The sequence below is a fragment of the Camelus ferus genome, chromosome 18 (assembly GCF_009834535.1).
Source record: "Camelus ferus isolate YT-003-E chromosome 18, BCGSAC_Cfer_1.0, whole genome shotgun sequence".
Classification (NCBI taxonomy): domain Eukaryota; kingdom Metazoa; phylum Chordata; class Mammalia; order Artiodactyla; family Camelidae; genus Camelus; species Camelus ferus.
The window spans coordinates 28,513,175-28,538,027 of record NC_045713.1 but is presented as its reverse complement, the minus strand read 5'-3'; the positions used below and the strand labels follow the sequence as shown (position 1 = coordinate 28,538,027).

The window sequence follows — 24,853 nt, the reverse complement described above, 5'->3', positions numbered from 1 at the left end:
AGCCCTTACTGTATAAACTGTAGTCCTTCCTTAATGTTCTGCTGCCTTTTTCTTCTCTCCTCGGACACACTGGACATGTTATCCCACACATCCACTCTCTAAATGAGAAATCTGGAAAGAAACAAGCAAAAATTATATAAGGTGCAGGGTTCCCAGGCCCCAGTTAAAACACCCATAACCTAGGTCTTGTCACACCTTTAGTGGACACACCCATCTCTGCCTAGGGGACTAAGGTCCTCAACGCCCAGGACACCATCTGAGTCAGGTCTGTGATCCCCAACACAGAGGGTTTTCACACTCCTTAAGGCAGAACAGCCTTGCAGATTTTGTAGGCCCCTCCCAAACAACACGCAGGAAAAAATCATCTCTCTCCTCCTCTTGTCTTCCCTTCTTCAACTGCAGATTTTGTTTCCCGCCTGTCTGTACACACATGTATACAAGCATGAGAACAGCGCCGGCCTTGTTTTGGTTCTGGAGGCTCTCCAGAAGTGAAAAAGTTTCACATCCGCTTGCCTCCGAGGGACTTTGACTTCCTTGCGAGCAGAGTCTAAACCTTATACATATTTTGTTACACAAGCTTTTGAAATAGTCCTTGTTGACGCAACTGGTGGAACAAGGATCTAAATGAAGTTACTTTAATTGGAATTCTCCGGAAGGTAAGGGTTTACCTTCAGGGGTAACATTGGCAAATGTCAACACCGTTGGTATTTATCCCGACTAATCAACGTTCGTTAAGCAGTTCCCAGAAAGCTGAAGCACAGGGATAAAACGGCTCCCAATGTCCTAGGCGAGGGTTTCTCAACCATCACAGTTTGGGTTGAATAACTCTGTTGCACAGGGCTGCCCTGCACCCTGTGGGATGTCAGCAGCATCCTGACCTCTGCCCACTAGGTGCCAGGAGCACGACCTCCTCTAGGCTGCAGCAAACTCAAGCGTCTCCAATGTCCCCTGGTGGGGGTGGGGCAGGGTTGGGGGGTCCACACAATCACCCCTGGATGAGAACTACTGAGAGCTAATCCTAAAAGGACACCCCTGGATGAGAACTACTGAGAGCTAATCCTAAAAAGACCCATGTGACAGACACGGAAATGGCAGCCATGTTTCAAGTACACAGCTGAAGTGTTTTAGTTTCATTATTGTTTACTGTTTGTAGGCAAGTTTTACTTTTAAGACTACCGTTTCCAGAGTGTAGAGTAGGGATGGAGGTTGGAATGCCCCAGAGGCTGAGAACTGGTGCTAATTCTTGTTGTCTTTTGAATACTTTCAAGCTCTAAATATTTTTATCTTGTATCTAAAAGTTGGTTACTTTACCAGAGTATTTATATGTGAAAGGATATGGTATCTGGGATTTGCTTTAAAATTCTATGCCTGAAATTTTCCAAAATAAAAAGTTAAAAAAGGCCATGACACTGATATAAAATGGCATTATTCCTAAAGTTTGTTTTTAAGATAGTTGAGCTTAAAAGGCGATAAGTGGGTGAACATGAAACAAGAACAGCAAAAGTACGGAAAACTGCCCCAGCTGGATGAGGGGGAGGGATACGGGCTTGTCCTGCTCTTCACTTGGACACATCTTACCATTTCCATCATATTAAAAAAAAAAAAGTAAAGTCATACATATATGTACAAAGTTCTTTAAGGAGGCACTATTTCTAAGAGAAAGAGATACTAAATTAACTCAATGCCTGTCAAAAATGAAATGGTTGAATAAATGGGGCTGGGGAAAAAAAGGGTTAAGTACAGTGTCTACAATAGGACCCTGTTTTGTTATTTAAGAAGGAGGCTATATGTTCTTATTTGCTAATGTACACATGAAATAGCTCGAAATGGAATCATAGCAAGTTATAGCAGTGGGAGAAACCCAGGGCCGGGAGAGGGGTGGGACAGTGTCTTTCCACTGCAAACCTTTCAAACTTTTTTTTTTAACCTTATAAATAAATTACCTCTGGGAAAAGAAAGTATTAAAAGAAGTCTATGTAGCTTCTAGACCCTTCCTTAGAAAGCTGACTTAAGGGACCACCAAGCCTTTTCTCTATTTTACTTAGGGCAGAGTCAGAACCTTAGAGCTCAAAGGCACTTGGGCGTCCAGGGAGGTCAGGGACAAAAGAAAAGCTGACAGCAAGAAGCATTCCGCCGTCCTTCAGTGAATGGCAGACCTCTCCCAACCTCTGTCTGGCTGGGTGGGGAATTAGTTTGAGGTTCACTCAAAGTAAATCTGTTGGCTCAGGAGGACTTCTGGGTAATAATAATCCACCAAGTTAAGAGCCTTAGAGCTATTTCTCCAGAAAGTGCTACAAAACCTTGAACCTTGGCCTCTTAAGGACAAAGGGCAGGTGGCAAAGAGCTGACAACTCAAGTAAGTGATTAAGAATGCAGATTCTTAACAGCATGCAAGAAATACCATGCCTCCTTCACTCATTTAAAGATTTGGGAACATAACTTCAGGTAATATTTAAATACAATACAACAGAGCATTTCATATTCTGTAGTTTTCCCCCCTAAATTTTATTACAAAAAAAAATTTTTTTACAATGAACAGCATCTACATTCTACAATTAAAATTTTGCTCTATTTATCACATCTGCCCGTCTTTACCCATCTGTCCATCTTTTTGTCCATCCATCAACCTAATTTTGGTAAACTGCAAAGCGAGTTGCAGACATTAATTGTAATTCACTAAACACTTCAGCATACATATAATTATCTGGAATTCAACATTTGTTAACAGCTTTTTAAAGTAAAATGCACGCATTTGATAGTGATTTTTGACAAATGATACACTCATGTAACCCAGACCCCTGACTTGAAATACACCACTACAGTCACTCCAGAAAGCTCCCCCATGTCTTTTCTCCAGTCAATCCTTGCCCCACCCTGACCCCAGGCAATCACTGTTCCGTTTTTTTTTTTCACTACAGATTAGTATTACCCATGAAATAAGCCTTTCCTTACATCTCTTTTTGAAAGAAAGAAAAAGATCAATGCTTTATACACCATCTTATTTTTGGACCCAGTCAAAACCTGGCCTCAATTTTAAAGTGAGGAAGAATTTGATGAAGTTAGTCCGACAGCCGCTTTTCTTACTCAAACTCAGCAGGAGTTCACTCCCTCCTTGATTTGGGGGCTTCGCGTCCAGCTGACTTCCAAACATGAAAGCCCTGGGGCTTCATCAGACCCTGTTTTCTCCCCGGGCCACCCTCTCCCCCCAGGGACCTCCTGCACCACCCAGATGTTAAATACCCACATCCAGGGCCCCGACAACTCCCCATGTCCCTCCCTGGCGGAGCTCCCTCCATACGCTCTACTGGGAAGTTTCACTTGGATGTCTCACAGACATCGCACACTCTTCAAAAAGTAGGCTTTTAATATTATGACCATGAAAAGGAATGTCTCCTTCCCATCCCTGTCACTCAGCCACCCATTTGCCCTTCTGAGGGCAATCTATCAACCATTGTTACCAATCTGTCCTGAGTCCTGACAAAGATATTCTATGAGCAATGCTGCATCTTGATTGTAGTGATGGTTACATGAATCTATGCATGGGATAAAACTGCAAAGACACAAACACACACACGCACAAGTGAATGTAAAACTGAGTAAGGACTGTAGTCTAGTATAATATAAATGTCAATTTCCTGGCGCTGATATTGCACTACAGTTATGTAAACGGCACCTTTGCTGGGAGCAGATGAAGGGTTCACGGGATTCTATATATTACTTTTGCAATATCCTGTGGGTTGCTAATTATCTAAATAAAAAGTAAAAAGTATCTTGTGCCTATGTTAGTTTTATAGAAACCGGGCATCCTAACATGTTCTGCTCCTTGCTTTTCTCAAATGGTACCTAGTCTCGAAGGTCAGTCTGGATCAGCACCTATCAAGCTGCTCTGCCTCTGACAGCTGTGCACGGTGTTCCATGACACGTCTGCACCGTCACGTCACCAGGCCCCTAGTGATGGGCATTTCGGTTGCTTCTAATCTTTAAAGTTCACCAGGTGCACAGGACATTTCATAAATGCCTAGCTTCAAAGAATTTCCATAGGATGAAAGGTATATGTATTTTTCTTTTCTTTTCTTTAAATAGACAATTTTTTAGAGCAGTCTCAGGTCTACAGCAGAATGCATTTCTTAATTTTGCCAGATGCTGCCAAGTTTTACCAAACGATGCTACCCACCACCAGGAAACCCGTCAAATGTTTCCATCGCTGTCAACTAGGGAAGTGACAAACAGTGTGACAACTGTGTTTGGGGTTTTGTTTATTTTAATTTTTCTATCACTGGTGAGGCTGGGCATCACTTCAGATTTGAGAGCTGTCTGTACTTCCCTTTCTGTGAACTGTTTCCTCATCTCCTTTGCCCATTTTCCTTCCAGGCTGAGCTTCTATGGAAGCTCTTTACATGTTGAAGAAAGCAGTCCTTTGGGATGTTATTATTATTTTCCCCAATTTGATATCAATCTTATGACACTGGTTATGGTACATTTTGGTGGCAAAAGTTTTATTTTTAAGTAGCTGAATTTATCAATACTTTCTTTTATGGCTTCTGGATTTTGACATACTCAAAAATGCCTGCACCACTCTGCGATCACAAAATAATTCTCCACGTTTTCTTCTAGTATTCTCATTATTTCATTAAAGAATTTTTTAAAAACTGAATCCACCAGTTTACTGTAAGGAGCGATGTAGGGATATATATATATTTCCCTCCCAAATAGCTACCAGTTGCCCAAACACCATTTACAAAAAGACCATCTATTCCTACTGATACATATAAGGCCCACACAAAATTCTAGGTCTGTCTGTGACCTTCACTCAGCATTTTTAACTGTAATGCTTCCCCTACTCCTATGCCCTCCTCCTATGCCTAACCCTTGGCCCAAACTTACCTTTTCAGTAACAAAACCACCTTCTGGCCAGTTGCTCAAAACAGAAACCTTCTTTCTCTCACCACTTCCAATCAATCCACTGACAAGGCTTCTGTCGGTGAAACTGTCAAAACATGTGCCGGCTCTCAGCCCCTCCTCGGCCACCTCGGCCCAGGGCACAGGTGGATGTCGCAATACCCTCCTTTCCTGTCTCTGCTCTCAGCTCTCTGTCCTCCCCGCTGTCCCCTCCCCCATTCATTTCCCACACTAAACTGAAAGGAATGCTCTTTAAAAACACAAATCAGTTATTACAGCCCTGCTTAAAATCCTCCCATGGTGTCCCTTAGGCACTTAGCGTAAAATCTAGACTCCTCATCATGATGCCGCCCTCATCCGACCCCCCACTCAGCTCCTGCCACACTGGCCTTCTTCCTGTGGGTTCCTGGAATGAGTGAGTCAAGGGCTCTGAGGTTCCGGGACCTCATACTTCCTGTTCCCTCTGTCCACGACACTCTTCCTAGATCTGAACGGAGCTGGCTCCTTTCACCCCAGAGCCTTGGCTTCAACGTCAGCTTCAGAGGCTGTCCCTCTTCACCTACCCTAGCACCACACCCCACTCCCACCCTGTCACTCCCTTCAAGGGGATCCCTATCTTTCTCAGTCTTGACTGTTTCCACTATCTGGGTCCAGGGCAATAAATGGCTTGAATGAAGTGACCAAGTGGGAAGAGAATGCTCCACCCAAAGCTCAGGGGCCTGAGAGTTCGGACTGGGTCCAGCTGCTCACTCAAGGCAAGCGTAACAAAGGATGGGGCCTGGGGGACATAACTACACAGGAGCAGGGGTCGCCAAGGGGGACCCACCTCCTTAGGGAACAAGGCTGGGGATGAATCAACAGAGTGGGAATCAACCAGTGACAGTGACAGGCAAAAACCTGAAGGAGTACGGTGAAGGGTTTCATTCATTGCCAACAGTCAGACACGCCCTCTTCTCCTTGAACCAGAAGGAAACGGTGGAGTGGTGGGGAGGTGGGGAAGTTTGGGAAAAGTATATCTTAAAGCAAGAAACTCAAACTGAATTTCACTGTATTAACTAAATTCTTGCAAGCTGGAACATCACCTTTCTGGAATTGGCTGATTTTAAAACTCTGAAGTTTTATTGGCGGAAACATCCCCAGGTCTCCATTACAATTCCTTTAAATGTTTATTCCAGGCCTGTTGATTGATGTCGAGTACAACTCCAGTCACTAGACATGTTCAGATCCATGAGATTGTGGACTTACACAGTAACTTTAGAAACTATCTCCCATTATCAGAAGACACCAAGGAAAATGACTACAATGAATGGTATAGGTAGAAATAATAGCTGACACTGATGCTCTTATTGGATGCCAAGCATTGTTCTTAATGCTTTACATGTATTAAATCACTTAATCCTCCTAATAACCCTAAGAGGTAGGTACTGGAAGCCACCAAAGCACAGAGAACTGACATAAAGAGTCCAGGATCACACAGCTCAGAAGTGGCAGAGCCGGACAGGCTGGCTTGGAGCCTGAATTCTTATCCACGGAGCTGTTCCACACCACCAGGGCCAGTACCAGTGCCGGTGCCGCCTGGAGGACGGCGAGCACGCCTAAGTTCGCCCTGGGCTGGGTCTGAAAGACAGATACAGCTCTGACAGGCAGGCAGGAGCTTAAAAGCCACCCAAGAGGAACAGAATAAATACAGGCCACTGCACACGCAGGCACACACAATGACGTGTGCAAGGGGCATGATTTAAAGCTACTCAGACAAGCAGAGGGTGTCCACGGAAATGCCTCGGGCACGGGGAGGGAGGGCAGCGCTCTGGGATGATCTTCACATGGAAATATGCTCCGCCCACAACATCAAGTGTTTAGATCCAAGGAGTAAACATTAAACAGCCTTATTTACAAGACCTCTTCACACAGGACCAGAGAAAGTGCCCCAGGGGAGGCGGTGCAGTGCTTGTGTTTTTGCCTGAAAATGTATTCCTAAATTTTAAGTGAAAAATTACAATTACCAATCTGTATTAAATACTATCCTCAGACTCAAGCCTCTCCAGGAAATCGCATAAACAAACAAGCAAACAAAGTAGTTAAAGTAACATTCCTGTCAAACCCCAACTTGTAACAGATCACGCTGGTAACACTTGCCAAACTGTGTGGCTACACTGCACCCCACAGGGACCACAGATCCAGGGAGTGCAACATTATTATAAATGTTCTACCACCTTCTTGAAGCAGTCAGTCTCCTACTGGATACTTTATGAGAAAGTTTTTCCCTTTTACTGACAATGAAAACCATATGATGAGGGCTGTGCTAAACAACATGGGGAAGGTATTTTCATATTTTTGCCCCCCACCCCACCTGGAGCTATTCATTTTGAAATTGCTGTCAGATACAACATGTGCCAGGGGCCCCTTTACTGTGGCCAGCCCTCCCAGAAGGCCCAGGGAACACCTCACCTCATCCATGAACTCTGTATGGGAGGAATGAACAAGTAAGATGGGTAATCTTCCAGACAAATAGTTTGCCCAAAGTCACCCAGACCCTGGGTCAGTGACATGCCCAGGACTCTAGAAGGGGCATTCTGAAGGGCCAGATTCTGAATATCCCATTCTAGATTCAGGTAGTCTAATAAAATACAAAGGTTCCATTCCCTTGTTTGTGAAACAGAAAAATTTCTGCCTCTCTTACTCCATGCATTATATGGTTCCCATGGCTTTGCAAGGTATATGAAATTAATTAGTATTAATTAACTAAACAACATGTCACCAAAATTAAAAAGCAAATTTCTTATTGGGGCAAAACCTCATAAAGTTAAGTGGCCTTGTTTCTTTACATCAAGGAAATTTTTCACCTCAATATAATATGCTTTTTTGTGTATGCGTGAATTAAAACAGATGTATTGTCATAAGCATGAATTTTGAAACTTCTGGATTAGTGTTTTACCTATTTCTCCCCCTAAAAATGCTATCTAAAGTTTTTTTCTTGAATTGTAAACACTTCACACTTTGGAGAAAACAAATTTAACTTCCAATCCTAACACTGTGGAGAAAAAGTATTTTCATTAAAACACACACACATATTTCAAGATACTATCTAGAAGTCCACACATCATACTTTCTCTAGAATGCCCTTCTAAGGTATCCGAGGCAAAAGGATACAGACATCTGTTTCTATCTCATCCTTTATTGGAATGCTCACAACTTTTCAAGTCACTCTCAACATTCCTAGAGTTAAGATTCTATAGTAATTGATTCTCCCACTCACAACATTGATTTAACCCTTCCAAATTGGCAGGTTTTACAGTCAATCAAAATTAAGAACTAGGGGACAGTATGACCGACAACCACCATTTTTATTGGCAAAAACTGACAGTATCTAAGGACAGGGAAGGGAAAGGGTGTAGGTCAGGGTATGACGAACCCCCAGGCAAAAGTCACAGTTACTTAGGTGGCAGATGCCCTGAAAATTAACACGCTCTTTACATCACACGCACTCACATATTGAAAATATTCAGCTTCAATAACTCAAGTGATCGGATTCTAAGTCGAATCTTATTTCCAGACTCCAGCAAACAGAAAAATTTTTTTCAACCAAGAACATGCTGTCCATTAACTTGAACTATTCTGTATATTAGGACAAGATTCTCATTGAGCAATCAGTTCAACAGTTCAGCTGAGGGTGAGAAGGGAGGGGCAGGGGGTTCTTTGAGAGCCTAGGAGAGAGGAGGCCACATGCCATCAGAGAAGCAGGAAAAGATAAGCAGATGGCATGGGCTCCCAGCTATCCCTGCCCCGACTCGGATGCTCTAGTTAGTTGAACGCTGTCCAATAGAAATATGAGAGTTGCATCTAACTTAAACTTTTCAAGTAGCCATGTTAAAAAAAAAAAAAAGTAAAATGAAACCAGTGAGATTTTAGTATTGTATTTCAGTTAACCTAACATGTTCAAAACATTATCATCTCAATCTGCATTATTTAAGCAGAAAAAATTATGAATGAGACATTTTACTTTTTCTCTTTTCTAAGTGTTTAAAATCGGGAGTCGTAAAATTCAGGAGTGCATTTCAATTCGGTCTAGCCACATTCCATGTGCTCAATAGCCCTTGCAGTCAGTGGCCACCTCCCTGCGAAGTGCACATGGAGTTTAGGCAGACCCTCGGTCCTTAAATACCTAACACGGTACCTCCTTTTATCTCTACATGTCCGGACGGGGGGGAAAATGCCCGACTCCCGATAAAGCCACCCAATCAGGGCGCAGGCGCGACCTCTCGGGACCAGCCAGAGCGTTCCAGCTTGACCACACCCCTACAATGACCGTCCCCAACAGGAAATTCACGCTAATGGGAACTGACAGATCTTCATTCTTTAAGGGTGGGAAAAAGAAATCTAAAGCCTGGCAATCTCCGTATCCACAATAAAGGCAGGAAACCATTCGCCGGGCGTCCTAGACGGGCGCCCCGCACCGAAAAAAAAGGGAGGGGGGTGGTTGAGGGGAAGGACTAACCCGAAATAAACGAGCCACACGCTCCCCGCTCCTCAAACCCAAGGTACTGAATTAGGGGGTCTCCGATCACCAGAACATACACAGATAATGAAAAAAATACATATTTTTTGAGTTAAATAACGAGAGGTGCTTTGCCAACGGAAATGCACGCAGGCACGGGATGGAGGGTGCTGCAGCCCTCTGCGCCCCACTTGGCGGAGACGCACCCCCAGGGAGAGCCCCCCGCCGCCCCCAGGCGAGGGACGGGACCGGGACCCGCCCGCCCGCCAGGGCCCAGGCGGCCGCGCGCCCTCGGACTGCCCCCACACCCGCCCCGCAGGGGCCGCGCGCCCTTTGTGGCCGAGCCCTAGCCCCCGGGCCGCCGCTTCGCCGCGGGGGGCCGTGCGCGCCGCCCCTCCCCCGCCCGGCATCCGTTACCGGCCGCGCGCGAGCACGAGGAGGCGGCGGGCGCGCGCCGGGCGGGGGCGCCGCGCGGGGGAGGGGCGCCGCGCGGGCCAGGCGGGCGGCGGGGCCCGGCGGCGCCCACCTACCTGCGGGGACGGCCGCGCCGGCGGGGAAGTAGCGGCGCGCGGTCAGCGGGCGGCGGCAGCGGCGGCGGTGGCAGCGGCGGCCTGGGCGCTCGCTCGCAGCTTCCCTCCGCGACCGGCGGTGGCAGCGGCAGCGGCTCGGCTGTGCCCGCGCGGCGCCCTCTGGCGGCCGGAGGCCGCGCCCGCCGCCCGGGAGACGCCGCCATTGGCTGCGCCCGCGAGCGTCGGCGCCGGGGGCGGTGGCGGCGCCACGTCGGGCCGGGCGGCGGCGGCGGCGGCGGCGGACCCGGCGGCGGACCCGGCGGCGGCGGCGGCGGCGGCGGCGGCGGCGGCGGACCCGGCGGCGGCGAGACCCGGCAGCGGCGACCCTCGGCCCTGGGCTCCGGGGCCGCCCCCGAAGTGGGCGCGCGTTCTCCGCCGGGCTGGGGCCGCGAATGGAGCCAGTAAAATGACGAGCGGTGCCCGAACGCACTCATTCTGAGAACCGATTAGTGGTGGACGTGTGATTCAAATTTATGGGCGCCGTGGGTGTTTTTTTTCTGGGCAGCGGCACCGGAGCAGAAGAGTCGGGAGTTAGAACAGCGTCTTAACAGGGAACTGACCTAGTTTCATGTATCGAGAGGGCTCCCCTGAGACACTGTTTATTTAGCGAGTCCTTGTCCGGTGCGTCCTACTCTGCTAGTTGTAACTCTTTGAAGCGTCAGAGCAACCGTTGTTGCCCCCATTCCTCCAGCTGGGGAAGAGGGAGCACGGAGCTCAGTGGCAGCTCTGGGACGGAGGGACAGCCTCGGACGCTTGGAGGGCCTGGCTCCCTGACCCCAGGTCCCCGCCCAAATGCCACCTCATCCACCTGTGTTTTCAACAGCCAGCTGTGCTCTGGGGCTCAGCAGAGGGCAGGGCAGAGTCCCTACCCTGTAATGGGATGGGCAGTGGCGGCGGGGAGCCGCAGAGCTACAGAGAAGACCATTTCAGGCAGTAAGAACCAAAGAGACTACAGCAGGGTAGTGAGACCGTGATGAAAGTGATGGTTCCACCTAAGTTGGGGGGATGAGTCAGGGAAGGCCTCTGAGAAGGTGACAGCCGTGCAGAAATGTGCAAAGGTCTTGAGGCCAGAGTTTGGTGTCTGGGGAGCAGGAAAGGCCTCTTTGGCTGGGGTGTGTGAGCAGAGAGAGGTCTGAGTGTCAGAGAGGGGCTACAATTGGAATATGGAGTTTGTTCTGTGCGGCACTAATGAGTCTGAATTGGGAGTGACCTGACCTGATTTACGTTTTAGAACGTTCTCTCCCGCTACTGTGTAGGGACTGGGCCATAGGAAGGACTAGACAGGGAGCCAGGAGACTAGCTAGGTGGCTCTGACAGAGGTTTGGGTGATGTAGATTACAAACCAGTTGCGTGAGTCGGCTCAGACAGTCATAATGAAATACCACAGACCTGGAGGCTGAAACAAGAAATTCGTTTTCTCACGATTCTGGAGGCTGGAAGTCCAAGGTCAAGGTGTTGGTAGGGTTGGTATCTGGTGAGAATACTCTCTTTGGCCAGTAGATGGTCACCTTCTTGCTCTCCTCACATGTCTTCTCCTCTGGGCACAAGCATTTCTCTTCTTATAAGGACACCTGTCATGTTGGATTAGCCCCCTGCCCCCCGACTTCATTTAACCTTAATTACCTCCACAAAAGCTCTATCTCCAGATAAAATCATGTTAGGGCTTCAACATGTAAATTTGGAGGGGATACCATTCAGTCCATAACACCAGGTAAGCCCTGTGACAGAAACATTCCAGGAGAGCTGGCAGGGTGGCTTTAGGGGAGGCCCCCCTGAGGAAGGGTTTTGCACATCACTCAGGTCTCAGCTCAGACATCTCCTGGAGAGGCTGTCCCTGATGGCCACCTAAGATTGCTCATTAACCCAGCCCCCTGCTCCCTCTTTACAGCACTCATCACTGTCTAAAATGACCATGTTTAATTATTGGGGTACTTATTTGTGGTCTGCCTCCACCCCACTAGGACAGCAGAGACCCTTCTTGTTTTGTTCTCCATTCACAGCCCCTGGAATAGTGCCTCGCACTCCATAAACACTTCTCGAATGGATGTCCCTGGGAAATTTGGAGCTAAGAGCTGTAGGATGAACAAGAGGTAACAAATTGCAGGGGTTCATGGAGAGAGGAAACATTTTAAGTTGGAAGATGCTGAAAGGCCAGGGTGGCTGGACCACAGAGAGCTGGGTGGGGTCTCAGGGAGATGAGATCACAGATAAGCAAGGGTTAGGCCCTTAGCTTCATGTAAACCTACAGAAAGATGGGTGGTATTCTGCCAGCACAAGAAAAAACTCTGTGGGATTGTGTGAGTTTTCCATGGCTGCTGTAACAAATCACCACAGACTTAGTGGCTTAAGACCACACATACTTATTATCTTACAGTTTTGGAGATCTGAAGTCTGAAATGGGTCTCATTAGGCTAGAGCCAAGATGTGGGCAGGGCTGGTTCCTTCTGGAGGCTCTAAGAAAGAATCTGTTCCCTTGCCTTTCCCAGCTTCTAGGGGTCGCCTGCCTTCCTTGGCTGGTGGACGCTTCCATCATCTTCAAAGCCAGCAATGGTCGGTTAATCAAGCCTTTCTACAACGCATCGCTCCGTTTCTGCCTCTGATATCACGTCTCCTCTGACTCTCCTGCCTTCTTGTAATTACATTGAGCCCATCCAGATAATCCAGGATGATCTCCACATGTATATATGGAAGAGTTCTTATGGCCAGAACATTTGTATTTTAAAGAAGAGAAGAACAAGGCCTGTTCTTTTTAGATAGGTTCTGTTTTTCCTAAGGTATGTTGTGTTTGTGACTTCAGTCTTCTTACTCAACTTGGATTCTCCACTCCCCTGCATGCTGTCCTGTCATTTCTCAAGCGAATAAGGAGGCAGTATATGAGTCTATTTTTAGTTACCTTGGTTTTCCCTTCAGCTGGGCACCAAACTGGGTATCTTAGTGAAAGAACCCATCTCCTAGCACTCATCTGGAAATCTGGGAGGGAGTTTTGGGCCATGGGGATCTCTGGACAGTGGCTCCTGCACCCAGGCAGTGACAGCAGTGGTAGTTCTGTTTCATGTGTAAAGTCCTCCAAGATTCTCAGCTGAAGCTGGCACGTGCCCATGACAAAAGTGGTTTTTGTTTTATATATTCACATCCTAGGTCCCCTCAAAAAAAAAAAAAAAAAGATGTTCTATATCGTTATAAATACCATACACTCTCACTCAAGCTCCTCCAAATAAATATAAAATCAATGTTATAGAATAAGTGTTTGTGTCCCCTCTCCCAAATTCATGTATTAGAAATTGTAACCCTCAATGTGATGTTATTAGGAGGTGGGGCCTTTGGGAGGTGCCTAGGTCATGAGGGTGGAGCCCTTATGAATGATATTAGTGCCCTTATAAAGGGAGGGAGACGATTTCTCTGCCCCTTATGTGAGGACACAAGAAGATGCCTATTTGCAGACCAGGAAGAGGGTCTCACCAGACACTAGATCATCTGGCACCTTGATCTCAGACTTCCCAGCCTTCAGGTCTGTGAGAAATAAATGTCTGCTGTTTAAGCACCCTGTCTGTGGTGTTCTGTGAGAGCAGCAGGAATGGGCTGAGACAGTGAACATCTAAGATACAAGCAGCTGGGCAGTAGGAGGCAGCACAATGGTGGAAGGAGAGAGACTTTAAGAAACATAGATTAAGTCCCAACTCACTCCTTACCCATCTGGATGGCGCTGGACCAGTTTCTTACATCTCAGTCTTGAGCTCATCTTTAAATGTGGCTAATAGTCCCTCTGCCATGGTGAGGATTAAATACCGTGTATGTAAGGTCACCTGCACAGAGAATGTTCAGTAACCAGCAGTTATGTTTCTCTAAAGGTGTTGACTAATGAATGAAATAAGCATAACCTTGGGGGTGGGAAGAGGTACTTGCAACGCATCCCACCCCACCCCACCCCCAGATACTGTGACGCATGCTCCCAAGCTCCCCTGGCAGTTACTGCTTTTGGAGAAACTGTTCCTGGAGGGCATGATGAAAGGGTGACAGATTTCTTAGGTGCTCTGAGGTGGAAAAATAACTTGAGAGTCACTGGCTTGAAAATGGAGCCTGAGAGAGAAACCCACAGTCTCGAGGCCATTATCATGGCATTACCTACAGAAATGGATTGCCCACAGGGCCAACCTCACATAAGAATGAATAATAAAAACGATCTGTTGCAGCTATTACATACCTGTGCCAGAAAAGGAAAACCCTCAATTTTATAGCAACTCAGAACATGAAAGGCATGTTAAACGTTTGTCAAATGACCCCATGATATTTTGACAAGCCACACACATTGAACTTTGTCAATGCTCTCTGCTGGAACCTAAATGTGCAGGTTAATGTTATTACATTCCTTCTTGAATAATCAAGTGAATTGAGTAATCGCTGTGGATCACCTGGGCTATACTTCTTCCAAATTATGCTTTGATGAAATGCTAATGTATAAGAAAGATACAAAAGATATTGACTGGACTCCTTTACTTGGCTTTGTAGGTACTATATGGATTATGCATTTGCTTCTTCTCCACTTTCTCTTGGTATTTATCTAATGCTATTCAGCTTTGAAAATGGCTTGCTAAAACTCTGCCCATGGGCTGGTTGCCTGAGCATCCATTTAAATGTGTAATGAACTGCAAGCTAGCTCCTAAACATTGATTGAGGCAAGAGAGCCCTAATTATGCCCTAATTATCCAAGGGGGAAGAAAGGGAGCAGATACATAAATAATTGGAGAAGTAATAAGACTTTATGTCTTCCTTGTCAGCATTTTTTCCAGGAATTCTTAGGTGCTTCCCTGAAGGATACTCTGCACAGTAGTAGGAAAGCAGACCTTTGCCTTCTGAAGTGCTTTCCCTTGGTTCTCAGCCTGGATTTGATACTAAGTTTAGTGCCACAATGTATCTATCACACAGTTCCTTGCTTGTATTTGGGGGGACACATTTAATATTCAGAAAAAGAATTAATCCAATTCCTAGTAGCTTCTGGGGATAGAACATGAGAAATCAGGAGTACTCCCTCCCTAGACCCAAGTGCAATTCTTTCCCCTACTTCTTTCTGCCCCCAAAGTTGGAACAGAAGTGTCCCTTTTCCATGTGTTCCGTCTTCCACTCCATGCCTATTCCCAGCTGGTCTTCCCTCCCCCTGTCCTGTGATTAATCCTGCCCATAATTTCTACTGCCTCCAGCCTCTGGAACTCAAGCCACCTGGAACTGGTCCTTCTGGAATTGTGGATGAGATCCAGGGAGCTCCATTCATCTGTTCAACAAATAGAAGTGCCAACTACATTCAGGGCAGTTTGCTGAATTCCAAAATCTACAGTCACGGTTCCTACCCTCAAGATGCTTAAAATGAAACTTGCTATTTGAAGATATGGGTTTTGGAAACAGACAATAGAACAGGAAGGAGCATGGAGACCCCTGTAATGAACCAAAAACACAGATTAAGGGAATATATGATCTGTTGGATGTAGAGTCCAAGATCTTTGCCTTCGACATGTGAGATTGTCAGGATATGGGTAAATGAGCATTTACATGAAATCAGAAGAAAATTCACCACTGACTGCAGTTTAAGAGATACTGCCTCAATTAAAGGAAACTGCTGTCAGGCTCCTTTAATCCAAGTAATCTACAATAGAGTGCTTTTTTTTTTTTTTATCGTGCTCAAGGATCATAAATTTTACTTGGTCTTTTATAGCCTTTGGCAGGGTGCCAAGGCTTATTAGGAAATTGCAGAAACCATAAATATAAAAAATGTACAAATTCTCCCTTGAGTAACTGCATGAATGTTTCCAAAAACATGCCCAAAGCCATTTTTCCCTTCTGTGAAGTTGTTATAAAATGTACTTAGCACAAACCTACATCTGCTCTAGACTGATTTATAGCAGAAATTTAAATGAATATATTTTAAAGACATTTACAAAAAGAAATACATGTGAATAAATTCTAAATCGGAATCATGGTCATCTGCTTGTGCTATAAACTTTAAATATCAATTAAAAAAAAAAAAACAAAAAAACCCTGAGCCAGCTCTACTCCATAACATTCAGCACCCAACCTTCAAGCATGATATTTAAGACATGTGTGTTCACTAGAAGAGATATTTCTAGGAACACACACTGCTACAGGTGCATATGTGCAGAGAGCCAAATATCCCTGTATGTGTGTGTGTGCATGTGCGTGATGTTACAACCAAAAATATTCATATAAGTATGTTTCACATAAATTTATTGTGGGATGGATTTAAATCTCTTGTTTCTTTTCTAGACTAAACATACCTATCTAGGCTTTAAACATTCCTGGGTTCAACATGACCTTGTAAGAGCTTTCTTTGCTACTCAATTCAAATGTTGATTTTCCTCACTTCATCTACAGTATCATCAAAGATTGCTTTTCTTTAGCTTTGATCAGGGAATTGGTTGAAACCAATTCTACTAGTTTATCCATATTAGGTGTTACAGTGTTTTGACACCTCTCTTTGTAGGAGGACATCCAAATCTAGCAAAGAAGTCCCTGTAACTGGGGGAGGAAGGGGAAACAAAGTCTTAGTGACTCAGTTACCCTTTGGGGGGCTAGTTCCTTCTCAAACACTTAACTGGTATTTTCTTTAAAGGAGTTCATGAATGGGTATGTCAAGAATTTTTTAGTGGCAATGATATTTAAGTGGTGAACCCTATTTACATTAGATTAAGGCAGAAAGCAAATTTATAAGCTCATGTAATTTAATCATCTAGGTAAAGTCGGCTTTGCTATCATCAAAACCCAATCCTTCTCCATCTGTCAGCTTTGCTTTTCATTCTTGGGCAAGTCCTCCCTTTGTGGGGACAAGAGGGCTGCCAGCTTTTCCAGGTTTATGTGGCATCTTCTCAGCAACACCCACAAAAATTCCCCCAAATGCCCAAGGCCTGACTCTCATTGGCCGGAACTGGGTCATATGACCATCCTCAGTCAATCACTGCAGCCAGAGGGATGCTGTCATATACTTACACTGTATACAGTCATCTTAGACAGTGATGACTGGCGTCATACAGACTTGGCAACTTACAGTCCAACTGCCTACTTAGTATCTCTTCTTGGCTGTCTCAGAAGCATTTTGAACACAACATCTCAAAAATTGAACTCATGGGCTCCCCCTCCCCATGTGCCACTTTCTTAGGGGAAACTTCCCTAACTTTCCTGAGTAGATGAAGTCTGCCCAGCAGAAGCCTTCAGAGTATCACATACCTCCCTCTCAGCACTGGACACAAGTGCAAGGTTATGTTTGTATATTATTTTATTCATGTTTGTCTCCCTCACTGGACTATAAGCCCCAGGAAGGCAGGGATTGTCTTTTTTCCTCATTGTGACTTGAACACAGATATTCAATAAATATTTCATTGACTGTATTAGTATTTATCAATGTATAGCTATTTATCGAGAAATGTTTCCCACTGCTATAAAAATACTCCCTGAAAAAGGCAGTTTGCTGGTAAGAAATTAATCCAAAGTACAGCAGAACAGATGGGTTGTGGTGGATAGAAAGAGCTTGGTTACGAATATGTGCTCCTTGATGCCAACTGGTCTGCAACAGAGATCCTAATGGGAACTGAAAAGGCTCCCCTGAAAGATTTCATGAACATGAAGGCTCTTGGAAGACACACAAGCTGAAAAGAACACATGTAACACTTTATGGGGGGAAGGTATAGCTCAAAGTGCTAGAGCACATGCTTAGCATGCACAAGGTCCTGGGTTCAATCCCCAGTACCTCCTCTAAAAAATTAATTAGTTAATTAACCTTATTACCTTCCTCCCCACCCCCCGCAAAATGCATTTTATATATTTTTAATTGCATGTGCATGCATTTATATAATATCTTATATTTCTGTTCAACATGAAAGCATATCTTTCTATTCAATTCTACATTTGGATTCCTCTAAAGTATGTGACATTACTATTTTTCTCTTAGGTTTTATATAGATTAAAAGGCTGTAATATTTTCATTAAGTTTTCAAAGCTATTACATTTTTTATCAGCTGAACGATTCTTAAATTCTGTAGTGTCTTACAATTTTCAAAATTTTCACACACATGATTTCATATAATCACATAATAACCCTTCTCCTCTCCTACCCCTGTATTGCCCCTCCCCCTTCCCTCTCCCCACTGGTAAACCACTAGTTTGTCCTCTATATCTGTGAGTCTGCTTTTTTTTTTTTTTTAATGGAGATACTGGGGATTGAAACCAGGACTTCGTGCATGCTAAGCACACACTTTACCATCAAGCTATATCCTCTTCCCTGTGAGTCTGGTCTTTTTACTTTCATTCACCAGTTTGTTGCATTTTTTACACTCCACATATAAGTGCTATCATACAGTATTTGCCTCTCTCTGTCTGACTTTTTTCACTTAGCATAATGCCCTCCAAGTCCATCCATGTTGCTGCAAACAGCAAAATTTCATTCTTTTTATGACTGAGTAGTATTCTGTTGTATATATACACCACATCTTCTTTATCCAGTCCTCTGTTGATGGGCACTTAAGTTGCTTCCATGCCTTGGCAATTGTAAATAATGCTACTCTGAACATTGGGGGTGCATATATCTTTTCAAATCAGTATTTTGTATTTAGTTATGAAAACATCTTTTATTTAGTTATGAAAATCAAGCAATTTTTAAATAACATTCTGTCAGGACTGAGATGTCCCTGTGATAAAAGTAATCAGCTCAGGAGGAAATAAAACAAAGACTGATAAGATCAGAGAAAAGGTCAGAGAATGAAATGAAAAGACAAGGAAGGAAAAGTCAACAGTAAGATGTGATCAACCAGGGAGCAAACTGTCCTCCAAGGACGCTGACTCTGTGACAAAGTTCAGTGTTAACAAACAAAAGTAGCAGTTCTGGTGGAAAATTTTGTGTTATGTGCTTTTTACCACAATTTTTAAAAAGAGTAGCAACTCTGGAAATCATATGCCTTATAAAAGGAATGAGATAAATTCCTAAAAGGCTGTGAAGTAAAATAGCTCCAAAACACTGAGGAACTGTGAATAGTTTAGATAAAAGCCATTCATGCTAAGAATTCATTTTTAAAGGAAAAGAGTCCAGGAAATACTAGAATATTGCAGATCAAATGCAAAATTTAGGAGAAAGGATGTGGGAAAAGTGAACGGCATTCATGAACTGTGGAAAGAAAATAAGTGAATCTAAACAATCACAATGTCAAAAGATTAAAAAGTAAAAGTGCGAGGGGGGAAAAAAGTAAAGTTTCCCCACTAAACCCTGAAAGCTTAACTTCAGAATGTTCTGAGAGCATCCTGGTAGCAGTTTGAAGCCGTCTGCTTTTATGTATCTTAGCAACTTCAATTTAAAGAAAGAAGATGACATCTGACATCTTCTTGGAATTCTGTAATTATTAGATTACTCATAGCACATATGATTTCAGTAAAAAAAAATCAACAGGTCATGATACAAATTCTATTTATAAGCCAAAAACAGACTTACGGACATAGAAAACAAACTAGAGTCACCAAAGGGGAAAGGGCAGGGAGGGATAAATGGGGGTTTGGGGATTAACAGACACAAATTACAATATATATGATAGATAAACAACAAGGAGCTACTGTATGGCACAGGGAACTATATTTAATTTCTTATAATAACGTAAATGGAAAAGAATCTGAAAAGAAAAGAAAATATATGTATATGAATCACTTTGCTGTACACCTGAAACTAACATTGAAAATCAACTACACTTCAATAAAATTTTTTTTAAAAAAGGCCTAAATAAAAAAAATCAACAGGTCAGTGTAAGCCAATACTGTTTCAGTCCAAGTTTCTAAAACAAGCTATCACTAAACTTTTGTTTTGCAAGATCAGGACCAAAGTTTGATAAACATTTAATACAATTTACATATTTATGTGTGTACACATATATGGGCAAACATTATTTTGTGGGTGTAATTATGGATGTTGCATGAACTTTCAACTTGTTGTAGTTAAACCAATCCAGGTTAAAATGACAATTCTGACTTAGTGAGCTCCAAATTGGGAAGGTTTTATTGTATTGGCAGCGGCTGATATTTTCTACGCCTCCATGCATTTTCTTTGGTCTCTTCTAGCTTTTTGCTACTCAAAGTGCGGTCGGTGGAAAGGTGACATTGGCACTTTGAACTTGTTAGGAATCTAATTCAGTACACCTAGGGCGGGGCCTGAAGTGGCTTTTTGTTCTTACAAATTCTTAGGCCATGCCAGCACTACTGATTCATGGAACACACTTTTGAGAAGTGAGATTCCTCTAAATACTGTTCTATTTGCCTTTAAATTCCGTTCCTTTTCTTAGGGATTTTCTGTTTTCACCTTTAAAAAGTGTTGGTTATTGGGATTTTGCAATGCTCGAAGTCAGAAAAAACTATGTTTGAAGATGGCAGTTTTATATTCTTTATTTTTTAAGATGGTCAAGTCCTTTCTTCCTGAATGACAAGTTTAGAGAAAAGAGGAAAAAAAAAAGGGGGGGATTTCAGAGGGTTATGGCAGACCACTAGTGACACTCTGTGGCCGGTTCTTGAAATTACAATAGCATTTTTTTGGTTCCTTTCAAATGTAAAATTAGAAAAACTGACATTGGTTTTAAAAAGTCAAGAGTCTGTCTCCTCTGACAACCCCCCCTCCTCCCCACCGACACTGACCAGATAACTGACTAATCCAGGATGTCAGTTGCTGGTTGGGTTCCAGGTGGAATGTTGGGGTGTCCCCTGGGGCTTGTTATGGATAGTGGCTCCACGGTAACTGGGCAGAGCCCTGCAGTGGATCAGTGCCATGGAGGGGCGGCTGTCCTCTGTGGAGCTTAGCTTTGGGCTGATCCTTAGGAAGCTGAGTGCGGTCCTGGTTTCGCTGCTGCCCAATGGCCTGTGTTCTCAGCTTATGTTCCAGAGCCTCCACTGGGAGGCAGCGTTGAGTCTGCCTGCCCTCACCTTATTTGTGGGTATCTTATTTACTTTCAGGCTTATGCAGTCTGTTAGAAGTCAACTTAATGGAAGACATGAAAAGCAACTGGCAAAAACACTGGCTGCACAGATCAAGGAGAAATGCCGCCTGATCGACAAGCTTTGTGTGGCTAAACAAGAGTGTGCCAAGATGGAGACAACTGCAAAGAACGCCAGGCTAGAGAAGGAGCCAGTAAACACACCCAGCCTCGCTGACACTTACAGAAAGTTGATGACGGGCAACCTGAGTTCGAGGAAAGAAATTGATTTTCTCATCCGAGAACTGAAGAAAGAGAGATCCCTGCAGTCTACATGAGAAGAGATGGAGGAGATGCTCACAGTGCTCAGGTTCCTGGAAGAGGTCATGCGAATCAGCACATCACAAGGGGCTTGTATAAACCGGCCAGGGGACCAAGCACCAAGTCCCGATGGCCCCTTTCCCAGGAGTGGGCCCTCGTATTAAAGCCATGCTGTTCCCTCCCCTCCACTCAGGCCTCCCAAACTGCCAGGCTGCATGCACTCACTCAGTCAGATCTCCACCTGAGCTGCACTGAGGCCAGTGGATGGAGGGCAGTCCCCTCCTTTGGACCAGAGTTCCTCCAGCTTTACCAGTGAGCACAGCAGTGAACTCCTTCATGGTCAACATCTCTCATCGAAAATACATTGGAATTCCCAGATCACACCACGAAGCATGGACTTTCTTTATATTCAGTAGATGTTTGGATTCTCTCTTATTAGTTGTGAAAGAAATGTTGTAATTAAGACTGATCTTCTACTTAGTTTGAATCTGTATTAAGCCTCATTTCTCAAGACAGTTTGGGTAACTATCACATATCAGCAATGTAAGTGAAGTGTATGCATAGTTATTGTGTGTACAAATATTGCATTATAATTTGAAAATGTATGCAACTTGTCAATTTAAACTTTTAGATGGCCATAGCATTTATTTCTAGAGTTTAACTCTGAAGTCATAAATTTAAGTCAAAGAGCCTTTTTTTAACCTTAGTATATATAGTTTAAAAAAAAGACAAACTTTTTAAAGATGAAGTTAAATTGTACTCTTAGAAGAAACTTTTATCATTTAATTTTTATGTCCTGCTATAGCAATATCCGTAATAAAAAAATAAATTTGATAAATTTTAAAAAAAGAATTTTATTTTCCTCTAACTGGTCTTGTTGGACTGAGTTTTAAGGTCTTCTCTAGGACTTCAATTTTATTTCTCAAGTTTCTTTTCTCACCTACCTGAAACCCATCTATTTGGGTTATACCAAATATATTTTTGGTAATATATATATTTCTCTTTATTAGAAATAGGTGTCTTCATAGAATTTCTAGTAGTTTGGAAGAAGCTGAATGTGCTAGAATCACAGCATGTGTGTCAGCTGCACTATCAGCATTCTAGCTAAGGGGAGTTTATTGTTCCAGTTTTAGTCATTATAACACAGTCCTGTTTAATACTGCATGATCTATGGGTTGCCATAAACGTGGTACAGATTGGAGTGCTAATATGACATAAAATGAAGTGTCTCGTCTGAATGTTGCTTTTGTTTTGCATTTAACAAATTAGTATGTTGACATTCATCACTGATGGATTTCATTATTTGCTGAAAGGGTTTTAAGGGGTTTGACAGCATGAATGGTTTGTCCTACAGACTTTTTAGAATTGATAAAAGCATCTTTGTTCTTTGTACAAAAGCACCACAGATAGCTTATTGATGGACACACAAAAAGGGATGGCTTGTGTAGCTGCAACATAAAATAAACCAAGAAAATAATTTTTGAGTTGCTAAAAAAAAGTCAATAGTCTGTGTCTTAATACTATTTTTTTAACTGATTACTCTGAAATAATTATAGATTCACAGGAGGATGCTAAGAAATGTATAGGGAAGTTCCTGTGTGCCCTTCCCCCATCCTCTTCCAGTGTTAGCATATTATGCTACCAAAACCAAGAAACTGACATTGACCAGAATTCACCAGTTACACATGGATTCATTTGTGACAACACCTATTTTGACATGTGAAGGAAACTGCAATAGATCTATAAAATTATTTTATTTCGGTGGTTAAATAGTGTTAAATTCTATGACCAACTGGAAGTTCTATCTCAGCATTGTAACAAAGTAAAATCAATCTCATATTCTAAAACTTGCAATTTTATTGAGTCAAATACTGCCAAAAAAAGTAGGACATAATGAAATAAGCACTGGACTGAGAACCAGAAAGCTCAGGTTGTAGTGCTTGGTTTGACTCCAAGATAGCTGGAAAACTTCGGGCAAATTGTGTAATCTCCCTGGGCCTTATTTTCTTCATCTGTAAAATGGGGGGAACTGGACCAGTTGATTTCTAAGATTTCTTCAAAGTTAATGATTAACAATATACTCTTCAGTCTTTCATTCAACAACTATTTGAATACCTATTATAAGCTTGATGCTAAGAATGCACTGACGAATAGTAGTTTTCTTCAAGGAGCTTGCAGCCTAGTACGAGGAGACGAATATGTAAATAAATGTCCAATGTGCTCTGATGAGAGTCATTCTCTGTGCTGTCCAGTGCAGAAGCCATAGCCACAGGTGACTATTTAAATTTAAACTAAATTATATCAAGACTTCTGCTTTTGGTTAGGATGATAAAATGGGGGTCAGATATACCCTTCTACATAAAACACCTAAAAGAACAGATGAAACATAGAAAACACTGGTTTTCAAGTTATTGGACATCAGACAATGTGGGACTGATCCCTGGGGGGACAGGAAGTTAACACACAAGGAGAAACTACTATGGACTGAATGTCTCCCCCTCAGGTGCATATGTTGAACACCTAACCCACAAATGTGATGACACTAACAGGTGGAGCCTTTGGGAGATGAGTAGATCATGAGGATGGAGCCCTCATGAATGGGATTAGTGCCCTTATAAAAGGCGCCTCGGCTCTCACCCTCTTTCTGCCATGCGAGGACACAGCAAGAAGTCAGCAGTCTGCAAAGACCCTCGCCAGAACCGGACCATGCTGGCGCCCCGATCTCAGACTTGCAGCCTCCAGGACTGTGAGAAGTAAATTTCTGTTTTTTCTAAGACACCCAGTCTGTAGTGTCCTGTTACAGCAACCTGAACAGACCAAGACAGAGCCCTACTGGTTATCTCCATCTTCCTGCCTAGAGAGTGTGTCCAGACTGTGTGCAGGGAGAGGGTCCAAGTAGACCCTGGCGAGTTCCCTGATTTGAAGAGATGGAACTGAGATTGAGGGGAGGTCATAGCAAGCACACTTCTCACGGCAGAGGACAAGTGGGAGAGAGAACCAGAGATCTGCAGAGGGACCCCCTCAAGTACTCAGGAGGTCACTAATAGTACCTGTGTGTGAGGAAACCACCTGAAGCCAGGGGAAGAACCACCCCTGAGGATGCAAAGTTGTAATAACACTCAGGACTCACACAGGCCTGGCAATAGTGCCTGCCCTTCCAGCCAGAGAAAAACCTGTTGATTCAGAAAGCACTGAATGGGGGTTTCAGTATCTGCAAAACAGCTCAAAGGATTTGGCTCAGAATGTTACCTGCAGCCCTTGAGAAGGAACTAAAGGTCCTTGCCTTTGTTAATGGCTAACCTGTTATTTTGTCTGTCTTGACTGTTTTCTTTGTTTCTGCATTTTTCTCACTTCTCTGATTAAATTTATTCTCTGGAACTTCAGGAAAGTTAATGTTTTTCTACAAACAAGAGGCAAGTGGAGGATATGGGCAAGGGTGGGGTCTGTTCCAGGAAAGCCCCACAGGGTCCTGCTCGGTGACACTCCCAGTTCATCAGACAGAACAGCTCACCAAAACCGCCCCAAAATCAATAAATCAGAAATGCCCTGCTCAGCCTAAATTGATAATTTTTCAGTTGCATGTCCATCTCAGAATTAGATTCCCTGGCAAAAAGAATTTTAAAGTTTCC

The 24,853-nt window shown here is 43.7% G+C and overlaps 1 protein-coding gene and 1 long non-coding RNA gene across 4 annotated transcripts in view; one reads left to right on the top strand and one right to left on the bottom strand.

The window, feature by feature from the left end:
• The window catches only part of ZC3H7A (zinc finger CCCH-type containing 7A), a 32,267-nt gene extending 22,186 nt beyond the window's left edge, over nucleotides 1-10,081 (bottom strand). Inside the window, exons 1-3 of one of the 3 annotated variants that reach the window (XM_032460780.1) lie at nucleotides 4,885-5,055; nucleotides 3,459-3,550; nucleotides 10-111 (exon numbers count right to left, since the gene is read on the bottom strand). In XM_032460780.1, coding sequence (XP_032316671.1) covers nucleotides 10-77 — 68 coding nt within the window. In that variant the 5' untranslated portion in view covers nucleotides 78-111; nucleotides 3,459-3,550; nucleotides 4,885-5,055. Of the gene's footprint in view, nucleotides 1-9; nucleotides 112-3,458; nucleotides 3,551-4,884; nucleotides 5,056-9,924 lie in introns of those variants that run through there. The other 2 variants (XM_032460778.1, XM_006190978.3) reach the window with 2 other exon arrangements.
• A 113-nt stretch (nucleotides 10,082-10,194) lies between these two features.
• On the top strand, nucleotides 10,195-15,856 carry LOC116657590. Its single transcript, XR_004312751.1, has 3 exons — nucleotides 10,195-12,053; nucleotides 12,450-12,737; nucleotides 15,159-15,856. It is a non-coding gene; the product is annotated as an uncharacterized LOC116657590 (long non-coding RNA).
• Nucleotides 15,857-24,853: the final 8,997 nt, after the last annotated feature.